Source organism: Hipposideros armiger, unplaced genomic scaffold (genome assembly GCF_001890085.2).
Source record: "Hipposideros armiger isolate ML-2016 unplaced genomic scaffold, ASM189008v1 scaffold_315, whole genome shotgun sequence".
NCBI lineage: Eukaryota > Metazoa > Chordata > Mammalia > Chiroptera > Hipposideridae > Hipposideros > Hipposideros armiger.
This window is the reverse complement of record NW_017731665.1, coordinates 143,523-154,316: the sequence shown is the minus strand read 5'-3', so window position 1 is coordinate 154,316 and position 10,794 is coordinate 143,523. Positions and strand designations below refer to the sequence as shown.

At 41.3% G+C, this 10,794-nt stretch overlaps 1 protein-coding gene across 3 annotated transcripts in view; it reads left to right on the top strand.

Annotated features, from left to right (window-relative positions):
• CREBBP (CREB binding lysine acetyltransferase) overlaps positions 1-10,794 on the top strand; it is a 146,782-nt gene that overhangs the window by 82,714 nt on the left and 53,274 nt on the right. For 2 of the 3 annotated variants that reach the window (XM_019660330.1, XM_019660331.1), the window contains exons 4-5: positions 3,991-4,231; positions 5,537-5,650. In XM_019660330.1, the coding sequence (XP_019515875.1) occupies positions 3,991-4,231; positions 5,537-5,650 (355 nt within the window). The remainder of the gene's footprint in view (positions 1-3,990; positions 4,232-5,536; positions 5,651-10,794) is intronic. The other variant, XM_019660332.1, reaches the window with a different exon arrangement.

Here is a 10,794-nt window from a genome sequence, read left to right as displayed (position 1 = left end):
TCCCAAGCCAGTTCTTAACCATCGCGCCACTCAGCCGGCCCTGTGTCTGGGGTTTTTATATGTAGCCATCCTTGTGGGTGTGAAGTGGTACCTCATTGTAGTTCTCATTTGCATTTCCCTAATATCTAATGGTGTTGAGCATATTTTCATTTGCTAATTGACCAGTTGTATATCTTTTTTGGGGGGGAAATGTCTGTTTGCATCCTTTGTCCATTTTTAATTAGGTTGTCTTTTTATCATTAAGTTGTAAAGTTCTTTGTATATTTTAGATACAAGTCCATTATCACATCTGTGATTTGCAAATATTTTCTCCCATTCTTTGGTTTGCCTTTCACTTTCTTCATAGTGTCTTTTAAAGCCTAACAGTTTTTAATTTTAATGATGTTCAATTTATCTTTTTGTTGTTAGTGCTTTTGGTGACATATCTAAGAATTTATTGCCTAACCCAAGGTCATAAAGATTTACTCCTATGTTTTTTTTTCCTAAAAGTTTTTTTGTTTGTTTGTTTTTTTATTTTATTTTATTTTTTGTCCTAAAAGTTTTATAGTTTTTAGCTCTCACATTTAGGTATTTTATTCCTTTTGAGTTAATGTTTGAGTATGATGTGAAGTTTACCTTCATTCCTTTACGTGGATATTCAGTTGTCCTATTCTTTTCATCGCCGTTAGTTGAAAAGACTATTCTTTCCATTGAATTTTCTTGGCACCAACATATAGAACATTTTATGTGTCACACACAACCTTTTTGGAAAACAATTTGGCTACACGTATCAAGAGGTTGAATAATGGTCCTAACTTTTGACTCACTATTTCTACTTCGCAATAACAACCATTTTTCCCTTTTTCAACTTTAATCTTATGTCTTTATATTGTTTTTCTTATACTCATTTTAAAAATAGTCTTTATTTTTTTCTAGTACTCTTATCAATTTTAATCTATCTTTATTCATCTGGAATTTATTTTTATATTTTAAGGTGATATAGGAATCAGTGAATGTATATGTATATATGTATACAATGATTGTATATGTGTCTTTTCCCAGATTTTTAAAGAAATCTATAGCTTTATAGTTCTGGTATTTGGCAAGATAGATTTCTCCCTTTATTCTTACTGATTTTCAAATTTTTCTTGGCTATTGCAAAAACTAACAAAATTGCATAAATTTATGCATTACTTTTGGGGGAATTTACAACATCAGTTTTTGTTCTGTATTTTTAAAGGGAGGTTCTTGTCTAAGCACTTTTCTTCCATTCTCAGTGCCCGTCTGGGCAGTGGGGACTAAGCAGGGAAGTTGGAGTCTGAGGGTGCTTCTGACATAGATTTCAGGCCACTTGCAGTTCCTACAACCCTTTCATCTCATTGAGCAACAGTCTGAGAGAGGAGGAAGTTAAATGTACCCGGTGTGTGTAAGCACTTTGCAAACTGGACTAGCCCTCTACAAGTACATGGATTTAAATGGGGAGGGCCAAACACAGGGACACGAGACATGTCTTCTGTTCCATTTTGCTGTTGATTCAGCATCACCCTCCAGTTTACTTTTGAGACACATGTAAACGATGTGTGGAGCTCATTAAGCATCTACAGATAAACAGATAATAGACCCACTTTTTGAATGTGCTGTAGAGTTTCCAACCATGCTGTTTCTACATGTTGAGGTTTCAACATATGGTCAGGTATAGTTCAAAAGATGCTGTTGAGAACATCACAAATGAGAAACAATGTGTTAACTTTTAATAACTTGAAAACAGTCTGTTTATAATTTAATTGTAAGATTACGATTTTTTACCTGGTTTTTTAAATGTGATTAAAAAATTTTTTGTTTATATATAGCATTTCAGTATTTTGAGATACAGCAGGAGGAAACTGACTTGGTCTCTTCAACAAGTCAGTGTCGTGAGAACATAAAGCGAGAGGGTGGCAGTACATGAAGAACCTTAAAAACAACCAAGTGTAGGGTGTGAGCCTTAATTGAGTCCTGATGTGTGAAAACGAGCTGCAAAAGACATTTGAACAACTAGAGAAATTTGTATGTGGACGCGATATTAGCAGATAGTAAAGAATTACCGGTCATTTTGTTAGGTGTGATAATGGTATCCTTTCCTCTCTGCTTTTCTTTATTTGAAATTTTCATAAATGCAAAAGAAAGAGACCTAAACAAGGATCACCTTACATTTCTCACATTCTTCTATGTCCATTCCTGTTCATTTCTGGTTGTACTTTCTAGTCCATGGGAATAAGCTGATCAAGGAGGAGACTTTTCACATCGATACTGAATGCTGCTGGAGGCATAGTCAGAACCTATTTGTTTATTGAAGCTTTATTTTAAATTGCAAGAAAAGGTAGGAGTTTATGCTCAGCAATGGGAGATTGTATAAATGAATGTATAGCCTTATGTTCATCACAAATCATGCTGTCATGCTGTATGAGACAACCCAATGGCATGGGACAGATCCTAGAGTAAATACCAAGCCAAATACAAATATTTGTCATATATATATGATAGAAGACCACTGATAATGGTTCATACATCTGCATATACATAGGAAAAAAGCCTGGAAGAAGAAAAACCTATCAACACTTTAGTAGTGGGCTCCCGGATATTGAGGTTTCAGGTGTTGGTTATTTCCTTAGTAGCTCTGTTGCTTTCCAAATATCTACAGTGTGTATGTATTACTTTTATAATCAGGAAAGATAATCGTAAGGAAAAGAGGCTGTTTTCTCTTAGGAGTGAAGTCCTCCTCTGGTCAGGAAGCTCTGCTCCTCAGCTAGGGGCTCTGCTTTTGCTGGTTTGCTCTGCAGTTCAGTGGCCAGGAGCTGTGCCCCTGAGCAAAGCCATGCAGCTTTCTACACGCTTATTTTCTGAGCTCTGTTTCAAAACAGAAAACCCTGTAACTTTTTAAAATGAATTTTGGTTCATTAAGAAATATTTTATACTTGTTTCTCTCCTGATTGCAAGTATGTATAATAGTTTTTATTCTTAATTTGAAAAGTCCGAGCAGTGATGCGCTTTAGAGGAGGCCATGGATGTTGTGAAATCCAGCTTGGAGAGCTAGTGTCAGAGCCTTAGAGTTTATCTGAAGAATGTTAGTAGATTGTAAAGAATAAGAAGATTCCATAGGTCACCTTTGCCATTTTCTTTGCAGTTAAGAGGTATATAGTCGGTCTGGCTTGTTATTTTCAAAGGATGAAAGCAACTAAACTCGATTTCTGTATCTTTAGCAAATCATCAAATACTTTTTGAAAATATTGTCAGATGTCTGAGTGGAAATTTTAATAGAAGGAAAAGCATTTCATAAGCATTAGCAATTGTACTAGATGGTTGTATTAAAGATAAGTATCGTATTATTCTTGCAGGAGAGGTAATGAATACTGCAAGTATTATCCTTCTGGTCACAAGATTATGAATGAATCCAAAGGGTGGCTCCGGTTCTTTGTTGCATTGGGTATTTTTCAATTAACTTGAACTGTATGAAGTTGCCAGTATTTGGTCATTTAGACCTACAAAAACAAGCTCTATATGGTTTAACCTAATATAATACACAGCTTTTCCTGCACTTGTATATATTGTAGAGTGAGTTGTGTTTTCATTATTACAGTTAAGAATAAGTGTCATTGTGGTCGCTTCGGCAGCACATATACTAAAATTGGAATGATACAGAGATTAGCATGGCCCCTGCGCAAGGATGACACACACATTCGTGAGGGGGAAAAGAAGCATCTATACAACAGCAACAAAAGAGAACAAGCATCATTTTCTTGCTCTGAGATAATCATGCATAGGTGAACTTTAATCAGCCTTGCTTCTTAGTTGGTTTATTTCTTTGCTTCTTTATCTGCCTTAAAGTCTCTGAATTAAAGAGAACCGTACAGCTGCCCTCTTTCTGTGGCCAGTATTACCCATCGGCTTTAAAATTGGTTTGAAAAATAAATAATGAACATAAATTGGAACTCTAAAACTTATTAAAATGTTTATTAATTTGTTTTATTTTAGTCTCAGATGCAAACATCGGTGGGAATTGTACCCACACAAGCAATTGCAACGGGCCCCACTGCAGATCCTGAAAAACGCAAACTGATACAGCAGCAGCTGGTTCTACTGCTTCACGCTCATAAATGTCAGAGACGAGAACAAGCAAACGGAGAGGTTCGGGCCTGCTCTCTCCCACATTGTCGAACCATGAAAAATGTTTTGAATCACATGACACATTGTCAGGCTGGGAAAGCCTGTCAAGGTAAGTGCCATTTTCTGAAATCCTGTTGGCAGAGCTTAGGGTGAAATTTGTCCTTATTATTCTTAGGCAGCTTTCTTGTTAATAAGGTTTCCGCAACATACGTCTCCACACACCATCCAGTCAGATGCCACTGACACACTTACCTACTGAGGAGAAAGGCGATTTTGTTTTATAGTAATATTCTGTGACCCTCTGGATGAGGCTGTCCCTGTATATGTTCCTTTCCTCCTTCCTCTGTCACGGAAGACATTTGTCACTTCTGGAGCACTGTCTTCATCATAAATGTCGAGATCACAGTTTTCTTTTGGGCAATGTAGCAAACGCACATGCATGCACACCCCCTTCCCTCAACCCAGCGCATCTGTCTTGCAGTTGTGTCTTGTGTTCAGACTGCCAGGCCCACTGCCTGTTCCTCCACACTGTTGTCTTGAGGCTAATCAGATCCCAGGGAAGTTGTTGTGGGTACTGCATCATCTCTGCCACCTCCTTCCTTGCCCCCAAGGAGGGTTGAATCAGGCACATCATGTGCCCCCCTTTCCCCTCTTCTATAACAGACCCCTAAATTCTGAAGGAAGTATTTCTTACTTATGACTATACTTTCCTTTCATCTTTATCCTCTTTCCTTCTCTTCTTTCTTGTGCTCCTAAACCTTGGGGAGAATCTCTCCTTGATCTCCCTCTCTCCCTTTGTGACATTGGTGAGTCCCCAGCCTAACCTTGATCCTGATGGAGAAGCCGAGGAGGGTTGTGCTAGCTAGACCTTTAGAAAGACATCGCAATGCCTTAGTATGGAAATGAAGACACAGACTGAGAGTCACCAGGTTTAATTTCCCTCTCAAGTACCTGGAAAAGTTGCCTGGGGTCCCCTTCAGAACCTCCACAGCCTTCTCATTTGCTTTTCTATCTGTTTCTTCAACTATAGTATTTAGATGATTTCATTCTTAAAGATAATGTAAAATTTTTATTTTAAATAGTGGCATTACAGAATTATTTGTTCTACCTTTCATTCCAGTTGTTCAGTACTTCAGGTCAAATAGGTTTGGTTTTGTTTTTGTTCTGTGGGCTGAACCTTAATCACCATCATTCATAACATTGCTTCTATGGGAAGTTTTCGTTTGGAATTCTCAACAGTCGACTTACAAACTTGTCAGAAAACAGCCTGTTTGTAAGTTGAGGACTGCCTGTACTGTGTTATGGTTACACTTGTTACCATTTTCTTATGGAATCTGGCATTATAATTTAGGTATAATTGAAAGTGTGACGATTTGGATAGAAAAATAACATCTCGTTGTTTTTCTGGTCATAGTTGCCCATTGTGCATCTTCACGACAAATCATCTCTCATTGGAAGAACTGCACACGACATGACTGTCCTGTTTGCCTCCCTTTGAAAAATGCCAGTGACAAGCGAAACCAACAAAGTAAGTGAGCATTGGGGGTAGAGAAGCTTGGAGATGAGAAAATCAGCGATTTCTAAAGAGAATACTTAGGAGCGTAGGTAGGAAGCAGGGCAGAAATTACTAACCACAAAATATAGTGGTGAGTGGAGACATACAGTGACAAAGGATGAAGCCAAGCTGAGCGAGTAGACAGATTCTCAGTGTGCTCAATGGACATGGTCATTTGGGAATTTCATTCCCTGCCCCCACCCCCCACCCCACCCCCTGCACACTAGAATTGGCTGCAGCGGGGCAGTGCAAGAGAGAGGAGGGTCACCAACATGGTAATCTTCCTGTTTCTTGACAGATACTCAGTATCTGAGGATTTGAATGTCGCATCACTGTAATTGCAGCGACTTTGGGGGGTGGGGGTGGGGAGGGGAAAATAAGGGACGCTTCTTTTGGAATTGGAAACCCTTTACTAAAGTAAGTTTGGGGACTGTGGCATAGACAAGTCAGTCAGGCCAGGTCAGTGTAGAATCTCACATGTGACATTTGAGAGGTTTCCCTCTTCCGTGGAGCTGCAGTTCCCAGACGTATTTGCACAACTAACAATTTATTCAGCACAGATTAAGAGTGTCTGCCCCAGACTGGCCGCATTCTGATCATCCCCATTGTTTTGTCGTCTTTCAAGTCATCTGTGTAGCCCTTAACTGATCGGTTAAGCAGTGTGATCCCTGCTCAGGAGGCTTGTGTGTGGCTCCCATGGGTTCCCTATAGCTATCAGAGCAATGAAAGAAGGAGCATCTTTTCCCAATTACAAGTCCTTTCCTGTCATTTCAGAGGTAGAACTGAGGTCGTTGGGGTGTCCCTCAGTTTGGACAGATAGGATGTGCCCTTCAGTCTCCTGTTACCCCTCTGGCCGGAGCTGCTCCCCCTGACTTCCAGCACGGCACCGTCTTGCTCACCTTCCTCCACCTGTCTGTCTGCGCCATCTTGCTACCCACCCATTTGTGTTCATTACTGTCATTCTTCTTGATCATATTCCTCAAGATGCCACTGCTGCCTGGAGAATGTATGCTACTTTTCTTTCTGGTTGTTTCCGAGTGGCACAGGGAAAGACGGAAAAGCACGTTTTCCTCCAGGTGTCAGGTAGTGGAGCACCGGTGATAGCCTGCGTGCTTTTCCTTTAAGTCCAGCTCACCTTCTTCCCGACAGGGTGCATAGCAAGCTGATTCTGCAAAACTGTCTGTGTCACTTAGGAGAGACGTTCCAGGCTCATGAGCCTATTTTCTACCCTCCCTCTGTACAGAAGGAGTCTTACTAAGTTTCCTTTAAAAGTCACTTTCCAAAATCAGTTAAATTATTCTTTGACCAAAATTTGAATTAATACGCAATATTCCAGGAAATCTCTTTGTATAAAGTGAATGTCTAGGAATCTGGGTGTTCTAGAGGAACAGATATTTGGGACAGCAGTTCTAGTGGAATACAGTCTGTTTTTCCTCCAAGTTAGTGTAAAACTTTTTTTAAAAACTGGTATATTGTGATGGTTACAGTTTCTTGTGTTTTAGGACGCATTTCAGTAATAGGCTTTTTAAGTGCTAAATATTCATTGTTGAGTTTGCAGTTGTACAGTATTGATTCCATGAATAGTGAGTTACTGTTTCATTCTGAACTTTTAATTTGGGACCTCTTTTGTTTTTAGTATGTATTGCCATGACAATTGTAAACTTTTGTGATTTATCTTTTTTAAGATTTTATTGGGGAATTGGAGGAAGGGGAACAGCGCTGGGGAATCAGGGAAAGGGGAACAGACAAGTTGTTGTTTTGTTCTTCAGTCTAGTTGTGGAGGATGTTGCTTCACTGGCCCAAGCTGGCACCATCATTGCACTCTTCCCGGGCAAGGCAGATCCATCGCCGGCTTCTGGACGGCCGCTCACAGTGGCTGCTGGCCGCTCACGCTGGCTGCCGGCTACACACAGTAGCTTATGGCAGTCCACTGCAGCAGGGGACTGCAGCCTACGCCGTCGCTGGTGACTCACGGCAGCCCAGCTCCAGGTTGAGCTGTTGTTCAGCATCTTAGCTGTGGAGGGCAGTGTCACTGGCCCTCATATGTGGGATCTGAACCGGGGCCCTCTGGCGTCCCAAGCCAGTTCTTAACCAACGCGCCACTCGGCCAGCCTGTGTGATTTCTCTTTTTAAGAAACACTTAACTGTGGTTTTTGTTTAAAAAAGAAAAGAAATGTATGTGGTTTTGTGTTTTTTTTTTTAACATCCTTAAAACTGCTTGGCTGTTGTGACAATTCATCTAGTGCATGCTCTCTGAAGTGGTAAACCACAGTGTTTCTACTAGTCATAATGTAAGGTGTGTAAGGTGTTACCAGGGTAATTTTATAATACAAAGTCATGGGGAATGTTTACATTAACTTTGTGCAAGGTGTTAATAATTTTTCATGAAAGAAATGAAAACTCTCATTTAAAAAAAAATTCTAAATGCTTCTCAAATTAGGTTTCAGTTTTGAATGTATTCTTTTGGCTCAAACACTCGTTTTATGCGTATAGAAGAGTTTGATATGAGGAGTGAGAAAGCTTCAGCATTATCGTTCCTGTAAATGTTTGTTGATGGCTTTGAACAATCCTAAAGCAAATTGTGCTTAATCACGTGTGAACACTGAGGTTAGGAAGTAAAAAAGAAATGTGGATTCAGCCCTCCAATAAATGAAAAGTCAGGCTCCAGAGCCAGAATATCTACATTAAAAATGATGTGATGATGGTGTCACTCAAAGGACCGAAGTAGAGACAAGTCACTAGTGGATCAGAGTGTGCTGGAGTGGTGAGGCTTGATGGATCCCAATCTCAATAAAATAACAATAGTAGAACATTATAGACAGCACAAACTGTCAGGACAGCTGACATGCCTGTGAGAGCAAGATCTGACAGGACTCCAAGGTTCCTGTGCAGGCGAGGTGACTCAGGGAAGAGAGGGACTCTTTATAATGAGATGGTGAAGACCCCTGGGGATTGTCCGAGACCCACCTATGCCCACTCGTGGAGCATGTGCCCTGTGCCACCAAGGCTGTGCTTTCTAGGCAGGGTTCCCCACAGATGCTCACCTTACCTGGTGCACACATTCCACTGTCTGACCTCTCACTGATGTCTCTATTGAGAGAACCTGCCAGAATCACCTGTGGAGCAAACCTTGTTGGTCTTTGAAATGAAACCCAGACACTGGTTACCTTTCTGACCTATGTTGAGATTTTGTTTGATTTTTCTTTGTTTTCTAGAGATTTTGTAATCAGTGATCTCAAGCTATCTATCCCTTATAAAGACATTCAGATTTTAGGGAATAATTAGGACTTTTCAAGGTGTCTATCTAAGGTGGCTTCTGACCCAGTAATCCCAGTGCACAGGGTAGGTAGCATGGAGGACTGGAGCTGTGAGGATACGTCACCAGATTTCCTGTTGGAACTCATGCTGCTTCATCAGTGAGGTTCTTGGTACTCCAAGTGTAGTCCTCAGACCAGCTGCACAGGCACTCCCATGTTGCTTGTTAGAAATGCAGACACTTGGGCCCCTGTGTCTGTATTAGAATCTGTGTTTTAACAAATCCCCAGGTGATTGATATGCACATTACTGGCTGAGATGCCCTTCTTTGGATGCCTTGAAGGGCTAGGTCCCTGTCCTGGAGCTGTTAAGATTAGTCATTCTCTGGGAGAAACCTTGGGTTTCCCAACTCAGGAACCCACAAGGACTGTCAAATGGATGCTACAGGATCAGTCCCAGAGTTGAACTGAACCCACTCACTGCTGGGCCCTAAGCCCATCGACAGTGTGTCATCAGTAGTCCTCCAGCCTCTTGCTTAAACACCTCCACTGGCTTGGTGCTCACTACTTGGCTTGACTCTTTCTTCTAATTTTAGGCACTTCTGGTTGTTTGAAATGCCTTCTCCATGATATTGAGTCCAAATCTACCTCCTTTAAACTTCCACTCAGCGTAGCCTCTTAGGTGCTCAGTAAGTGTTTGTTGAACAGGTTCTTGTTCCACCCGAGAGCTCTTTACAGATTCTCAGTCACCTCTTTTGACAGACTATGGTTGGGGTGGGGAACAGGGGGGCAGTGGAACCCAAGTAGCTGTAGGGACAGAGCAGTGGGCTTATTTGCCCCTGATTTAAGTACCAGTCATTGGTGATGTATTTAATCGGAGTGGCCTTGTCCTTGCTCTTCTGGGTAACACAGCATTGCCTCCTTCTGAGTCATTTGGCTTCTAAAGTAAACCTGTTGGGGGGCTTACGTGTTCTTACTGTGGTGGCTCGATGGCAGGCCTGACACTGGGGCTGGGGTACTCCCTTCTATCCTGTCCTCTGCTGTGCACACGAAGATGCTGGCATGGAAGGCAGGCCCAGCGCACACGCGCCTGCGAGGCATTGTGGGAACAACTGCAGAGATGTCTGCCGGTCTGAGGAACTTTACTACTTTCTCCGTAGAAGTCTTAAGTGGTGACTAGATGGCAGCTGTTTTGCCTGATTCATGGTCTCCCACCACCCTGACAAAGCTGGAATTTAATTTATGTCAATTTTCATTGGATTTCCAAATTGAGTTCAGTTTTATTGAGAACGATTGGGGACTGAAGTTCCTGGTAAACTAAATGTTGCAAGGTAGCAGGGTATATATACTGTGATGGAGCCTGCAGTAGAACCATCTTTGTGCTCTGGGAAAGGACTGCCTTGGACTTACATGAAAAGGGACCGAGCGTCCTGGAAAGAGCCCACTATAACACGTGGCCCTTTCCTTCCTATATGTCCTGGGCTTCTGATTCAACTGCAACAGAAGGAGAGTGATGGGGCCATGGAGGCGTTAGGGGTTGGTTTGAAGGAATGCCAACTGATATGACACTGTGTGACATGACATGACATGACAGTCGGTTGATTGTGTATGAAACTGTATAGTATTAGCTCTAAGAAAGGGAAGAAGGTGCAGAAATGGTAAAAAGAATACAAGGTTTTGACATTGAAGGAGGTAAACGTCACTAATATATAAAATGGGTTAATGTGGATGGCCTCATTTCTTTTTTTTTTTTTTTGAGATTTTTATTGGGGAATTAGAACAGCACTGGGGAATTGGGGGAAGGGGAACAGACAAGTTGCTATCCTTTTGTTCTTCAGTCTAGTTGTGGAGGACGTTGCTTCA